Below are 17,136 nucleotides of genomic sequence, written 5' to 3'. Positions count from 1 at the left end.
CCCCGGCCAATTATCCCCCGTCCAATCATTCTCCGGCCAATCATTCTCCGGCCAATCATTCTCCGGCCAATCATTCCCCGGCCAATCATTCCACGGCCAATCATTCTCCGGCCAATCATTCCCCGTCCAATCATTCCCCGGCCAATCATTCTCCGGCCAATCATTCTCTAGCCAATCATTCCCGACCAATCATTCCCCGGCCAATTATCTCCCGTCCAATCATTCCCCGTCCAATCATTCCCCGGCCAATCATTCCCCGACCAATCATTCCCCGACCAATCATTCCCCGACCAATCATTCCCCGACCAATCATTCCCCAACCAAACAATCATTACCTGAACAATCATTCTACGACGAATCATTCCTCAGCCAATCGCCACCACTTCCTGGATTTCCTGCCAGAAGTGACACTGGTCAAATGTGGGTCAAATAAGTGGCAGGGACAGAGTGACATCATGTGTCACATTTTCCATCATTACTCACAATTGCAACACTGGATACAAGGAAACCCACTATGTTACTTGCATCTAGTCTGATTACAATGGGCAGGAGGGAATTTAACATTTAAAATGCTCTTTACAGGAGTGTAATGGACGCAAAGATTTTGAAAAATTTACTCCTCGTCAGCTCCTCTCTATTGCTTTGAGCTGTATAGTTTGACTTTTGATGTTCAACTGTTATATGTGAACACCTACAACTGTGAACTCTTAATAATGTTGAGTGCAATAGGATATGAAAAATAAGAGGTTATCATAATAAAATATCAGTAAGTGACAAGGACTTTCTATGGAGGTTCCAAAGAGCAAAACCTGAGACACTTACTGTTAACCTTCAGGTAATATGGAATTAAAACCTTGGGCGAGTTTTGATGAAACAAAACACATGTCCAGTTCCTTCTGTCTCGATCAGCTTTCTGAATAATCAGACGTAAACATTTCTCTTCCTGCTTCTGTTCCTTAAAAGTTTTCTCTTCAACAATTTTGCTATAATTATTGATCCAAACAAGTCTCATTGATTCAGTGACATCAGAGACAGAGCAGGTCAGGGTAACGGTGTCTCCCTCAGTCACTGCATCAGATGGTTCAGCTGTGACTGTGTGAACAAGAAAATCATTTAGATTTTAAACAATGACTATATCATTGAAAACAATGTCAACATTCTATCTCCTACTTTAAGAAATACGATTTCTCAACCAAATCATAATCATATATCCCATGCTTAAAAGCTTCAGGTGCTTGGCTGAAAAGCGATGCTGCGGGAAGGGCAGACCTTGGGGTAAATTTTAACACACCGGTGGGAACTCAGCGAGGGGCTCAATACATGCGTGGGAAACGTGGAAAAATTTTGTGTGTAGTGTCTCGAGTGATCACGACTCAATTGAAGACCCTTAATGTGACTTCTGGGTTTCACGTCTCCAAGTTGCACGGCAGGCATACTGCACACCTGAATGACGTGCTGGGAACTGGAGTATTTAAAGGGCCATTGCAACCATGAATTTTGAGGAAGAAAGAAGGAATTTAATGAGATGGAGCAACAGAGGATGAGGCCAGCACACCTGTTCAGTGACTTTTCCCTGGAGTTGCTACTAGCCGGTGTGAGGAGCAGGAGGAATACATTGTACCCAGCTGATAGGAGGAAACGCCCTTCCTGTACCACCAAGAAGGACTGGCTCGAGGTGGCAGAGGAGGTGAACAGCAGGAGCACCGTGACAGGGATATGGGTACAGTGCAGGAAGGACATTGATGAACTAAACAGGTCAAGAAATGTGAGTACAATTACTGATTCACTTACATCCTGTGGTGCACATTACCCCCCATCTCACTCTGTCCTGCCAAGCCTACTCCATCACATCACTCCTCAAACCCACTTAAGGCTCATTATCAACTTACCTTTACTTTCTGTGCACTTCCTCATCTCTCCATTTGTGAACCCACCACTCCCATTCACCCCAATCCTGATGCAATGTGATGAATCTGTCTGATACTCCCCTCTGATGCATTTCTTTCATTGGCATCCTCACCCACAGAAATGCATCCATTGGGTGGCCCCGTCACCCTCACTCACTCACACGTCTGTTCTTTCTCCTCTTATAGGAGAAGAGAGCACAAAATTCGCGGGAGAGGAGTAGGACTGGAGGGGCCCCCACAAATAGTGGACCTGGCAGAGGTGAAGGAGGAGGCTCAGTCGCTTGGTGGAATGCCTGGCTGGAGATGGTAAGACTGGCAACCCACAAACAGCTGGTGACCAAACATTAACATCCTTCACACACATGAATTGACATTATCAATGATTGACCTGTTGCACACCTCAGTATGCTCATCACAAAATAACTTCTGCAATGATTCTTAACCCCTCTTCCAGGGCTTTCAAGGAGTGCTAAAGAGGCCCACAACATGGACGAGGGTGATTCCTCAGAGGAGCTCTCTGCCTCTGAGGGTGCACCATTACATCATATCGAGCCACGCACCAACACCTCGGTGGGTCCTATCGGAGAGTTAGTTGGGTTGTCACTATTAAATGTTGGTGCTCAGAGAGACTTGGGTGTCCTCATACAAGAAACACAAAAAGTTAGCATGTAGGTACAGCAGGTAATTTGGAAAGCAAATGGCATGTTGGCCTTTATTGCAAGGGAGTTGAAGTATAAGGGTAAGGAAGTCTTACTACAATTGTACAGGGCTTTGGTGAGACCTCACCTGGAGTACTGTGTACAGTTTTGGTCTCCTTATCTCAGGAAGGATATACTTGCCTTAGTGGCGGTGCAACAGAGGTTCACTGGATTAATTCCTGGGATGAGAGGGTTGTCGTATGAGGAGAGGTCGAGTAGAATGGGCCAATACTCTCTGGAGTTTAGAAGAATGAGAGGTGATCTCATTGACACATAAAAGATTCTGAGGGGTCTTGACAGGGTAGACGCTGAGAGGTTGTTTCCAATGGCTGGAGAGTCTAGAACGAGGTCTAGTCATAGTCATAGTCTCAGGATAATGGGTTGGCTATTTATGACTGAGATGAGGAAGAAATTCTTCACTCAGATGGTTGTGAATCTTTGGAATTCTCTACCCCAGAAGGCTGTGGATGCTCAGTCGTTGAGTATATTCAAGGCTGAGATAGATAGATTTTTGGACTCTGGGGGAATTAAGGGATATGGAGATTGTGCAGGATAGTAGAGTTGAGGTCAAAGATCAGCCATGATCTGATTGAATGGTGGAGCAGGCTCGAGGGGTCGTATGGCCTACTCCTGCTCCTATTTCCTATATTCTTATGTCACCTGTTGATTCACCACTCACAAGTGAGCATGAGCAGACACTGGTGGCAGGGGCCGCTGTGAAGAGTCCACGTCGGGGGACGGGGGTGGGGGGGGGGCGCACTCGGCTCGGCTCAGCTGCACGCAGATGCTGAATCCCGGGGGCCATCATTGAGAAGGGGAATGTTAGAGGTACAGCTGCACCTTTGCGAGGTACTGGAAGATGTGCCACGCACACTCTCCACAATGGCGGTGAGGATGGAAGAGTCCACCTCCAGCACTTGTGGACTGGTGGCGCAGGTAAGTGCTGGAATGTCTGTGATGGAGAGAATGGCAGCCTCCATTGAGCTTCAAGCACAGCTCACAAATGAGTCCATGACAACGGCTGCGCAGACTCTAGGTGCCAACATGTCTGCCGCCTTAAACAGGCAGACAGATACATTAGCAGTGGCCTTACTATGCGTCACAGATGTTCTCCAAGCTGTTATCCAGCAGAGTGGTGGGAGTGAATGATGTGACCGTGGCCCTGGAGAGGGATGATGGCGAAAGGGTACATGGAAGTGGTGGCTCCACGCAAAGCACTTCCACGACTCACCCATTGCACCCCCCCCCCCCCCCCAATCAGTACCCAAAATGCTGCCTCCTTTCCCGATGGCCGAGTCTGCCCCTGCACAGGTGCACATGGAGCAGTCTTTGACGGGGCTCCCATTGGCTCCAAAACCCAGAGGGCATAGGCTGAGAGCAGCTCTGCAGTCAGGGCAGGACCTGAGCAACCTGCCACAACCTCTGCTCGAACCAAAGGGAATGCATCATGTAGATGCAGTTGGAAGAGGAAGGCAAAGGCTTTGTAATCACCAAGGGTATGCGCAAGTGTGTCTGACTAAATGTCATGTCTTTTATTTCTATTTGTTTTTTTCTTATATTCACATGAAATGTCATAATTGTTACCACCAGTGCCATGTCTTGTCCACTCTTGAGTCCCTTTCGCAAAAGGTTCAAGGTGGGAGGCTGAGGGGTGATTTAATTGAGGTGTATAAAATTATGAGGGGCCCAGTGAATGGATAGGAAGGACTTATGTCCCTTAGCAGAGGGGTCAATAACCAGGGGGCATAGGTTGAAAGTGATTGTTAGAAGGATTAGAGGGGAGCTGAGGAAAAACTTTTTCACCCAAAGGGTGGTGGGGGTTTGGAACTCACTGCCTGAAAAGGTGGTGGAGGCAGAAACACTCATCACATTTAAAAAGTAACTGAATGTGCACCTGAAGTGCTGTGACCCACAAGGCTACGGACCAAGTGCTGTAAAGGGGATAAGGCTGGGTGGCTCATTTTCAGCTGGTGCAGACACGATGGGCTGAATGGCCTCCTTCTGTGCCATAAATTTTCTATGATTCAATGATTCTAAAGCGCCCTTACACGTGCTTCATCATGAACGCAAAGACTCTATGCAACCCATTGGGCACGTTTACAATGGGTACATGTGTGTTATGTGTTTTTGTAGGAGTATTTTGTGCAAACGCGGGGGTCGGGGGGAGGTGGGGGGGTGGGGGTGGGGGGTGCTTGTGGTTGTTCCAGATAGTCTGAGTACTTCACTATCTTCACTTTGCAGATCTCCTTATGAGAATCTATCAGATATGAGTTACTCCCTGGCACCACGAGCAGCCATATGTGCCGCTGCTCTGCCAATGGGTTGCCCACCTTCGTCCTCCTCCTCCTCGTCTTCTTCAATGTTGCCAACAGATGTGGATGCTTCATGAGCGCATGGGAGCTCCTCCATCTGTAACCCTCTCTGTTGAGCGATGTTTTGCAGAATGCAACACACGACGATTATCGTGCACACCCTTGCCGGTGAGTACTGAAGGTGTCCCCCAGATTGATCCAGGCACCTGAAGCGCATCTTGAGCATTCCTATGGCTTGTTCAATGACAGACCTGGTGGTGATGTGATTGCCGTTGTACCACTGCTGCGTCTCACTGGTGGGGTTTCTCAGAGGTGTCATGTGCCATGTCTGCAGGGGGTATCCCACGTCTCCAAACACGTTCATAAGCAGTTAAAATGGCTTGTGTAGGTCAATACACAAAAAGTTTTCAGGTTTAAGCATATTAAGTGCCTCAATTGGCCCTTTAAATATCGTCCCGCTGGCTTTAAGTGCCAGCAGGACTTTCGGGTTTCAGAAGCGACGTGCGCCCAAACGCGCCTGGGTCAAACCCGAAAGTAGGAGAAATGGAGCCGGGATACGGTCCCGCTCTGAAAACAGAGAATTTTTACTCCCCACCCGCCCCCAACCCACCTGTTCTTTGGGGGTTAAAATTTACCCCCTTGTGTCCGTGAGACAAAGGGAGCCAACATTCCTCAGGAAATTATAATTCTGACATCAGGTAAAGTGATTGGGAAGATTGCAGAGACAATAGAAGCGTGAAACAGACACATTGAAGACCAATTGTCAGAAACAGATAACAAGAAGTCCCAAGGCAAAATCAAAGACTCAGGACATGGTCACAGACTAATCCTGTTGTGTTAATTGCAGGAGCTGTGTTCAGATAATTAGGTAGCCTTCGTGATTGGCATACACAGGATGAGAAATCTTAAATGGCTGCATCAGAACAATCCAAATTAGGATTGTGGACATGCCTCCACTGCAATATAAGGGCACGTCCCTCCCCCATACATTAGATAGAATTGCCAACAGTTAACCACGTAGAAAATGTGTCAGACAAACAGTTAATACCATGGAATGGATATCTCAAAGATGTCTGGAACAATGGGCATCCTGGGGGGAAGATGACATCATAGGGTTAATGTCGTTAAGCTACTCGAAACAAATATGCTTCAGAAAATTATAGGAACTGGAGCTTTTTCCCACTAAAGGTTAGAAGCAGCTTCTCGGGATGGCGATTGTCCACACACCCTACGAACCAGGTCTGATCAGCCTGACCTCTCCTAGGGACAAACAGGTTGTACAATACTTGTTTATTTGATATAATTGCATTGGAACATTGTTATATAAATATTTTTTATTTGGTATAGCTGCCTTAGAACGTTGTCCTTGTGTCTATTGTAAAGCTTGCATGTTTGTTCACACTCAGTCCTGAATCATAGTGGAAGTTATTATGAAGAAGGATTAACAACCCTTGGTAGGATTAATAATAACATATTTCCAACACTTACCTTTAACTGTGATTAGTTGAATGATCACGTATTGATTTAATCCCAGAGAACATGAGTAAATTCCGGCATCTTCAAACAGTACAGGGATAATGCTTACAATGAAGTTCATTCCATTAAAATTTGCCACTGTGGATACCAGTCGAATTCCAAAGTGGGTCCCGTTTTTTTTGATAGGCTGAGATCTGAAAGTAGAAGCTATTTCTTTCTCTTGATTTTGAAAATGATGTGACCTCCAAGTCCATTTAGTTTTACTGCGCTCAGAAAGAGCTTCACAAATTAGGTAGAGTTCACTGTGATCTGTGCCTGACCGATAAAGTGTATAACTCTTATCAGATAAATCTGCAATAGAGAGACAGGAACATAAGAACATAAGAAATAGGAGCAGGAGTAGATCATACGGCCCCTTGAGCCTGCTCTGCCATTCAATCAGATCATGGCTGATCTTCAACCTCAACTCCACTTTTTTGCCCGATCCCCATATCCCTTGATTCCCCCAGAGTCTGAAAATCTATCGATCTCAGTCTTGAATATACTCAACGACTGAGCATCCACAGCCCTCTGGGGTAGAGAATTCCAAAGATTCACAACCCTACAATGTGTCAATGCAGCCTATCTGAGAAATTAAGAGTGATATCATACAGTTCTGCATCATAAAATCTTGTTCTGTAATGCTCCAAGAAGACAAATCCTTTAAAATGTTTCTTCATTTAAGAACAAGCTCTTTACTTACCTCCAAGGTGCCACATATCCCAAATAGGATGATATGCCAAATACACAACATGATAAAGTAAGTGTAGAGACAACCATGCTACATATTTTCATCTCAATTTTGTAATTTTTTGCAACCTCAGTTCTTAACTTGAAAACTGTGCAGAGCACTATTTCAAACTGACAGCTTTTGTTTGTAGCAGCCTGGAATCACTTTCATGGCTACATTTTCCTCTTATAACATCCAGGCACAAATCTCAAAGTTTACACTGTATCTGTTGGCATTTTTCAGATGTGACAAACTATAAGGTTAGCCAAGTACCACAGTTCTAGGAGTATAAAGGCTCTGAACATCAGCTTCTGCCCTCATCCAAGTTCGCAAGGATTCACCTTAACCCTTCACTGGTTTGTTGCATCTGGGGAGAAGCTCATACAATACTGTTTAATTAATTTCCTCTAATAATAATTGTTTAATGAATCACCCATTGTAATACTGTCTCCAGTTATAGAGCTACTTACTGCACCTTAGCTCCCATTTAAAAATAAATAATAATTCTTCACTATAATATAGAGGGCACAATCCATAACCCACACAAAATAGATTCCCTCAACTTGGTGAGTAAAAGCACCACAGACCAAAATGTCCCATTTCAATCCTGTTTCTACAGTTAGCTAATCTCACTGAGGGTGGCATTGGGGCACTAATGTTATTTTTTTTGTTCCTAGACTGGGGAAGAATTACATAGAATTATAGCACAGAAACAGGCCATTTGGCCCAACTGGTCTATGCCGGTGTTTACGCTCCACACGAGCCTCCTCTCACCCTACTTCAGCTAACACTATCAACATATCCTTCTATTCCTTTCTCCCTCATGTACTTATCTGGCATACCCTTAAAGGCATCTATGCTATTCGCCTCAACTACACCATGTCGCAAAAAGTTGCATGTCCTCTAAGGGTGGAGGATCAGAAAAAAATACTAAGAAAGAAAAATAAGGAAACAAGGTGTTAGATTTTTATAACTGCTGAGATACAGATGTTCTGAATTTCCACAGGGTAAAACGGCGCCCTCTTGGCATAAGTCAGCTGGGAGTGCAACATTGGGACAGGGAAATCGGCTGGAACCTGGATAGACTGGCTGCCGGCTCAGGCTGCCTATTGTTTAAAGGCCTGTTTGTGGTCCACAGTCCATCTGCCCCAAACATGGCCCCCAATATCAGAGAGTTAGAGGCAAAAAGCCTGCAAACTGTGTAGCAAGAGCTATTTGGAAGATAGTGGAACTGGAAGCAAGCGGAAGATCTCTTACCCCAGGACATTCTTGCAACGTTGCAAGACAATGTTGCAAGAGCAGGGGAATTAGCTGCCATGCTTAATACATTACAACAGTGACTACACTTCAAAAGTAAGTCGTTGACTGTAAAGCATTTTGGACGTGCTGAGGTCATGCAAGGTGCTATATAAATGCAAGTCTTCAAGTCTTTCTTTCTTTCATTCAATAATCTGACAACTGCAGCAAAGGTAGGTGATGTGTCAGCTATGTGGCTAGATTAATACATATAAAACCATTGAGACAAGTGCATGTCATAAAACCTGATGTTCCTGAGTGGAAGCTAAGGAAAAGTCAGTCCTTGGCTCCAAAGTGGGTAGATGATAATCTCAGGAGTCCTGCTGTGAAGAAAAGGATGCTGATATCTGTATATGCCCAATAAACAGGAAGGATTCTAGGCCAATGAGTGTGTCCAACATGGAAGCATTTACTAATGGCTTACATAAGAACATAAGAACATAAGAAATAGGAGCAGGAGTAGGCCAATCGGCCCCTCGAGCCTGCTCCGCCATTCAATAAGATCATAGCTGATCTGATCCTAACCTCAAATCTAAATTCATGTCCACTTTCCTGCCCGCTCCCCGTAACCCCTAATTCCCTTACAGGCCTTGGGAGATCTAATGGAGAGATCATTGACTACCAGGTTCAGATTTCCACAGAGCAGCTTCTCGGAGTGTTTGGAGGATATCAGGTACACTCTCTGTCAGGGGTTTGAAGATACTAATGATTCCATTCAGTCTGTTCTCCGATAGCAGTCATCAGCCTTCTGACCCTCTTTCAGAGGAATAGCAAGAGACTGCTCCCAGGAGCCAATTCTCCCTCATGACAGCAGCTCAGGGGAACTCTCAGGACTGTCCTTTCAATGTCTTCACAAGTAAAAGTTACTCCTATGGTAGCATAGTGGTTCTATTACTGGATTAATAATCCAAAGACCTGCATCTCATTAGTTCAAGTCCTACCACGGCAGCTGGGGAATTTAAATTCAATTAATTAAATAAAATCTGGAAATAAAAAAAACTAGTATCAATAATGGTGGCCATGAAACAACTGGATTGTTGTAAAAACCCATCTGGTTTAATAATGTCCTTTAGGAAAGGAAATGTGCTGTCCTTACCCGTTCTGGCCCACATGTGACTCCAGACCCACAGCAATGTGGTTGAATCTGAAATGGCCGAACAAGACACTTAGTTGTAAAATCTCGCTTAAAAAAAAGCCATATTATTATTTAAAAGAATAAAACTTGACGGACCACTGGGCACCAGACACGACAAAGCAAAGCCAAGCCCAGTCGACCCTGCAAAGTCCTCCTCACGAACATCTGGGGACTTGTGCCAAAATTGGGAGATCTGTCCCACAGACTAGTCAAGCAACAGCCTGACATAGCCATACTCACAGAATCATACCTTTCAGCCAACGTCCCAGACTCTTCCATCACCATCCCTGGGTATGTCCTGTCCCACCGGCAGGACAGACCAACCAGAGGTGGCGGTACAGTGATATACAGTCAGGAGGGAGTGGCCCTGGGAGTCCTCAACATTGACTCTGGACCCCATGAAATCTCATGGCATCAGGTCAAGCATGGGCAAGGAAACCTCCTGCTGATTACCACCTACTGTCCTCTCTCAGCTGATGAATCAGTCCTCCTCCATGTTGAGCACCACTTGGAGGAAGCTCTGAGGGTAGCAAGGGCACAGAATGTACTCTGGGTGGGGGACTTCAATGTCCATCACCAAGAGTGGCTCGGTAGCACCACTACTGACCGAGCTGGCGGAGTCCTGAAGGACATAGCTGCCAAACTGGGCTTGCAGCAGGAGGTGAGTGAACCAACACGAGGGAAAAACCTACTTGACCTCTTCCTCACCAATCTACCTGTCGCAGATGCATCTGTCCATGACAGTGTTGTCCTCGTGGAGATGAAGTCCCGTCTTTGCACTGAGGACACCATCCAACGTGTTGTGTGGCACTATAACTGTGCGAAATGGGATAGATTCAGAACAGATCTAGCAGCTCAAAACTGAGCATCCATGAGGCGCTGTGGGCCATCAGCAGCAGCAGAATTGTATTCCAGCACAATCTATAAACTCATGGCCTGGCATATTCCTCACTCTACCATTACCAACAAGCCAGGGGATCAACCCTGGTTCAATGGGGAGTGTAGAAGAGCATGCCACGAGCAGCACCAGGCACACCTAAAATTGAGGTGCCAACCCGGCGAAGCTACAACACAGGATTACACGTATGCTAAACAGCGGAGGCAAAATGCTACAGACAGAGCTAAGCGATTCCACAACCAACGGATCAGATCAAAGCTGTGCAGTCCTGCCACATCCAGTCGTGAATTGTGGTGGAAAATTAACCAACTAACGGGAGGAGGAGGCTCTGTAAACATCCTCAATGATGGCGGAGTCCAGCATGTGAGTGCAAAAGACAAGGCTGAAGCGTTTGCAACCATCTTCAGCCAGAAGTGCCGAGTGGATGATCCATCTCGGCATCCTCCCGACATCCCCACCATCACTGTAGCCAGTCTTCAGCCAATTCGATTCACTCCACGTGATATCAAGAAACGGATGAGTGCACTGGATACAGCAAAGGCTATGGGCCCCGACAACATCCCGCCTATAGTGCTGAAGACTTGTGCTCCAGAACAATTCGCACCTCTAGCCAAACTGTTCCAGTACAGCTATAACACTGGCATCTACCCGACAATGTGGAAAATTGCCCAGGTATTATCCTGTCCACAAAAAGCAGGACAAATTCAATCCGGCAAATTACCGCCCCATCAGACTACTCTCAATCATCAGCAAAGTGATGGAAGGTATCGTCGACAATGCTACCAAGCGGCACTTACTCACCAAGAACCTGCTCACCGATGCTCAGTTTGGGTTCCGCCAGGACTGCTCGGCTCCAGACCTCATTACAGCCTTGGTCCAAACATGGACAAAAGAGCTGAATTCCAGAGGTGAGGTGAGAGTGACTGCCCTTGACATCAAGGCAGGATTTGACTGAGTGTGGCACCAAGGAGCCTTAGTAAAATTGAAATCAATGGGAATCAGGGGGAAAACTCTCCAGTGGCTGGAATCATACCTAGCACAAAGGAAGATGGTAGTGGTTGTTGGAGGCCAATCATCTCAGCCCCAGTACATTGCTGCAGGAGTTCCTCAGGGCAGTGTCCTAGGCCCAACCATCTTCAGCTGCTTCATCAATGACCTTCCCTCCATCATAAGGTCAGAAATGGGGATGTTCGCTGATGATTGCACAGTGTTCAGTTCCATTCGCAACCCCTCAGATAATGAAGCAGTCCGTGCCAGCATGCATAAGGCCTGGACAACATCCAGGCTTGGGCTGATAAGTGGCAAGTAACATTCGCGCCAGACAAGAGCCAGGCAATGACCATCTCCAAAAAGAGAGTCTAACCACCTCCCCTTGACATTCAATGGCATCACCATCGCCGAATCCCCCACCATCAACATCCTGGGGGTTACCATTGACCAGAAACTTAACTGGACCAGCCATATAAATACTGTGGCTACAAGAACAGGTCAGAGGCTGGGTATTCTGCGGCGAGTGACTCACCTCCTGACTCCCCAAATCCTTTCCACCATCTACAAGGCACAAGTCAGGAGTGTGATGGAATACTCTCCACTTGCCTGGATGAGTGCAGCTCCAACAACACTCAAGAAGCTCGACACCATCCAGGACAAAGCAGCCCGCTTGATTGGCACCCCATCCACCACCCTAAACATTCACTCCCTTCACTACCGGCACACAGTGGCTGCAGTGTGTACCATCCACAGGATGCACTGCAGCAACTCGCCAAGGCTTCTTCGGTAGCACCTTCCAAACCCACGACCTCTACCAGCTAGAATGACAAGGGCAGCCGGCACATGGGAACAACACCACCTGCACGTTCCCCTCCAAGTAACACACCATCCCGACTTGGAAATATATCGCCGTTCCTTCATCGTCACTGGGTCAAAATCCTGGAACGACGCCCACATCCCATGAGCGAATAAAAAAAAGAGTTACTCTGCAGACCCATACTGCTGAGGATCCAAGTCCAGAGAAGCAATTGGTGGTGGGTCAACAACAACAACAACAACAACGTGCATTTATATAGCGCATTTAACTTGGTAAAACATTCCAAGGTGCTTCACAGGAGCGTTTTCAAACAATATTTGACAACGAGCTACGGCCACCAATGGTGGAGCAATTAAAAACCGGGATGCGCAAGAGGCCAGAATTGGAGGAGTGCACAGATCTCGGATGGTTGTAGGCTGGAGGAGGTTACAGAGATAAAGATAGCGAGAGGAAAGGCCATGGAGGGATTTTAAATCGAGGTGTTACCGCACCAGGAGCCAATGTAGATCAACAAACACAGGGGTGATGGGTGAATGGGACTTGGTGCCAGTTAGGATACGGGTCGCAGAGTTTTGGATGTGCTCAAGTTTATTAAGGTTGGAAGGCGGTCCATCCTAAGACTCAGCAGTCACATATGACTCTATACAAGGCTACGGACCAAATGCTGGAATATGGGATTAGATTAGACTGGGCTTGATGGCCGGCGCGGACACGATGGGCCGTAGGGCCTCTATCCGTGCTGTATAACTCTATGACCCTATACAAGAGGAGGTTCATTCGAAAGTAATTCATTCATATCTATTATTAAGCTCATAGGAACAGGGTACTTAGCAAATCATAATATGATTAGGCAGAGTCAACACGGCTTTATGAAAGGGAAATCATGTTTGACAAATTTATTCGAGTTTTTTGAGTGTTTAGCTAGCAGGGTAGATAAGGGGGAACCAGTGGATGTAGTATATTTGGATTTTCAAAAGGCATTCGATAAGGAGCCACGTAAGAGGTTGTTACACATGATTAGGGTTCATGGGATTGGGCGTAATACATTAGAATGGATTGAGGATTGGTTAACGGACAGAAAACAGAGAGTAGGAATAAATGGGTCATTTTCCGGTTGGCAGGCTGTAACTAGTGGGGTGCCGCAGGAATCGGTGCTTGGGCCTCAGCTATTAACAATCTATATTAATGACTTAGATGAAGGGACCGAGTGCAATGTATTCAAATTTGCTGACGATACAAAGCTAGGTGGGAAAGTAAGCTGTGAGGAGTCTGCAAAGGGATATAAAAAGGCTAAGTGGGTGGGCAAGAAGGTGGCAGATGGAACATAACGTGGGGAAATGTGAGGTTAATCACTTTGGTAAGAAAAATAGAAAAACAGAATTTTTTTAAATGGTGAGAAACTATTAAATGTTAGTGTTCAAAGGGATTTAGATGTCCTTGCACACAAAACTCAGAAATTTAACATACGGGTACAGCACACAGTTAGGAAGGCAAATAGTATGGTGGCCTTAATTGCAAGGGGGTTGGAGTGCAAGAGTAAGGAAATCTTGCTGCAATTGTACTGGGCTTTGGTGAGATCACACCTGGAGTACTGTGTGCATTTTTGGTCTCCTTACCTAAGTAGGGATATACTTGCCATAGAGGTGGTGCAATGAAGGTTCACTAGATTGATTCCTGGGATGAAAGGGTTGTTCTATGAGGAAAGATTGAGTAGAATGGGCCTATACTCTCAGGAGTTTAGAAGAATGAAAGGTGATCTCATTGAAACAAATAAGATTCTAAGAGGGCTTGACAGGGTAGATGCTGAGAGGATGTTTCCCCTGGCTGGAGAGTCTGGAAATAGGGGACATAGTCTCAGGATAAGGGATCGGACATTTCGGACTGAGATGAGGAGGAATTTCTTCACTCAGAGGGTGGAGAATATTAAGAATTCTCTACCCCAGAGGGCAGCGGATGCTCAGTCGTTGAGTATATTCAAGACTGAGATAGATAGATTTTTGGACTCTAAGGGAATCAAGGGATATGGCGATCGGGCGGGAAAGTGGAGTTGAGGTCGAAGATCAGCCATGATCTTATTGAATGGCTGGGCAGGCTTGAGGGGCCGTATGGTCTACTCCTGCTCCTATTTCTTATGTCAGGAGCCACTGACATCATAGAACCCAAGGCCTTGTGTGGTATGTAGAAGTGTTCGAATAGGGCAAGAGAGATGTTGTGAAGCAACAAGGGGTAAGCACAGTGGTGATTCTTAATAGTGATTATAAGTTCTTCAAGACCATTGAAGATTGTCTGACCATTTTTCCAAAGAAGGGATTTGGTAAAAAGAATAACTTTTAATCTTGGGATTTAAAGCAAAGTGTTAAATACAAGTTGGGCACCTCTGGTCCCCTCGGGTTATTAAGAGAAGGAAATAAAATAGACAGAGACAAAGGCAGACAGGCCGATCCATCAAAGACTGCAACGTCAGTCAAACTTGAAACAGAAAACTGCAATGGCAACCTTTGGCCAGGCTTAGAAAATTAGTATGTAGGAGGGTGGTTAGGAATTATTTTGTTTACGTCAAGTAGTTGACCCCCTGGTGTGGGAAAGTGTAGCGTGTTCATTATTTTGAACTTATCCACAAAGTCAGGTTGTACTGATTGAACAAAGTGAATCTGATCATAACTCATTTTCTGTACGTTCACTCGCTGTGAAATAAAGTAGTGTAACAATTCATTCCTGGCCTTGCCTCACCGAGGTTTTTTTTGGTCCGCCATCAAAGAAACGAAAGCAGTACAGTGGTGGGGGTCTTATTCTTGCACCCCTGGGTTATGTTATCAAATAGTCAGATATTGGGCAGTATAAGAAAACCCCTAAACGTAAGAGACTGAAACCACATTTGTGAGTGACCAGCACCACTGTACCCAAGGGAATATCTCAGGAAAGATTCTAAACTTGTGACACATGTATTGGGTACCTTTAATTTGTTTGTATTTCTCTATTTCAATATAGACTGGAACAGCAGTTGCGATTGGAGATTGATGATTTTATTCTTTTTGATTCGTACATGTGAATCAAAGTGAATCCATTGAGTTCACCTCATTGGTTACATCAGCTCTCAATATCACCGTTTTATATTTACACCCATGTTCCAGGGCATAAACAAGGACTACATTCTGCAGTAAAATCCCACAGTGGTCTCTGTGCTCCCTGTACTTTGTGTGGAACAGTTTTATATCAGTAACTATTTAATACATACTGCAAGGTAGCTTTGGACTTACTCCGATCCACGTCAACATTTGTGTTTCCACTGAGAACAATGGATCCATTTGCCTGCACTTCCCACGTATACAAATTCAGATTCTCTGCTCCAACGTGTCTGACTGTCAGATAGACTGTGTTATTCAGATGGATCTCATCAGTGTTGTTCCTGATGTTCCGCTGAGATGAGTCTCTTGGTTTCCATTGAAGACTGACTGTATCTGAGAGTCTGGAGATGGTACAACTAAGGGTGATGTCACTGCCCATTACAGGCCTCTGTGAATCTCTCTCAACTGTAAAAAGAGATAAATAACGTGTAATATAGTTTTCCATAAATGTAAACTTTCTAAACTATTGCATTCAGAATTTTTTTTTTACTACGAACAGACACAGTCAGACAAATTCAAACCAGCCATGCTTTGTGCTGACAATCAATGTTTCCCAGAGAGTGTTCACTTGTCCCCCTCCTCTTCCTCATTAGGAAAGAGTTAAAGGTTCCAATTGGGGAAAGGCCAATTTTACTAAACTGAGAAGTGATTTAGCAGAAGTAAACTGAAAACAGCTACTTGAAGGTAAATCAGTGTCAGAGCAGTGGGGGACATTCAAAGGGGTGATTCAAGGGGTTCAGGGTAAACATGTTCCCACAAAGAAAAAGGGAGGGGCTACCAAATCTAGAGCCCCCTGGATATCAAAACGTATTCCGGGTAAGATAAGGCAGTAAAAGAAAGCCTATGATAGACACCGGGAACTCAATACTACGGAAAGCGTGGAGGAGTATACAAAGGGCAGGGGTGAAGTTAAAAAGGAAATTAGGAAAGCAAAGAGAAAGCATGAAAAAATATTAGCAGGTAAAATCAAAGAAAACCCAAAGATGTTTTATAAATGCATTAAGAGCAACAGGATAACTAAGGAAAGAGTAGGGTCTATTAGAGACCAAAAAGGTAAACTATGTGTGGAGGCGGAAGTTGTGGGTGTGGTTCTTAATGAATACTTTGTATCTGTCTTCACAAATGAGAGGGATGATGCAGGGCTTGAAGTTAAGTAGGAGTGTGAAATGTTGGATGGGATAAACAGATAGAGGAAATATTAAAGGGATTAGCATCTTTGAAAGTGGATAAATCACCAGGGGCAGATGAAATGTATCCCAGGCTGTTAAAAGAACCCAGGGAGGAAATAACAGAGGCTTCAACAATCATTTTCCAAACTTCACTGGATACAGGCGTAGTGCTAGAGGATTGGAGGACTGCTAATGTTGTATCATTGTTTAAAAAGGGAGCGAAGGATAGAATGAGTAATTACAGGCCAGTCAGCCTAACCTTGGTGGTGGGCAAATTGTTGGAATCAATTCTGAGGGACAGGATAATCTGTCACTTTTTTTTGATTCGTTTATGGGATGTGGGCATCGCTGGTGAGGCCGGCATTTATTGCCCATCCCTAAATGCCCTTGAGAAGGTGGTGGTGAGCTGCCTTCTTGAACTGATGCAGTCCGTGTGGTGAAGGTTCTCCCACAGTGCTGTTAGGAAGGGAGTTCCAGGATTTTGACCCAGCAACGATGAAGGAATGGCGACATATTTCCAAGTCGGGATGGTGTGTGACTTGAA

At 45.3% G+C, this 17,136-nt stretch overlaps 1 protein-coding gene across 2 annotated transcripts in view; it reads right to left on the bottom strand.

Moving 5' to 3' along the window:
- The window catches only part of LOC137332319 (uncharacterized), a 67,162-nt gene that overhangs the window by 28,163 nt on the left and 21,863 nt on the right, over positions 1-17,136 (bottom strand). For both annotated transcript variants that reach the window (XM_067996059.1, XM_067996060.1), the window contains exons 6-8: positions 15,556-15,828; positions 6,406-6,744; positions 823-1,092 (exon numbers count right to left, since the gene is read on the bottom strand). In XM_067996059.1, coding sequence (XP_067852160.1) covers positions 823-1,092; positions 6,406-6,744; positions 15,556-15,828 — 882 coding nt within the window. The remainder of the gene's footprint in view (positions 1-822; positions 1,093-6,405; positions 6,745-15,555; positions 15,829-17,136) is intronic.

Source organism: Heptranchias perlo, chromosome 14 (assembly GCF_035084215.1).
Source record: "Heptranchias perlo isolate sHepPer1 chromosome 14, sHepPer1.hap1, whole genome shotgun sequence".
Lineage (NCBI taxonomy): Eukaryota > Metazoa > Chordata > Chondrichthyes > Hexanchiformes > Hexanchidae > Heptranchias > Heptranchias perlo.
The sequence above is the reverse complement of the archived record's forward strand: the minus strand, read 5'-3'. Positions and strand labels throughout refer to the sequence as shown.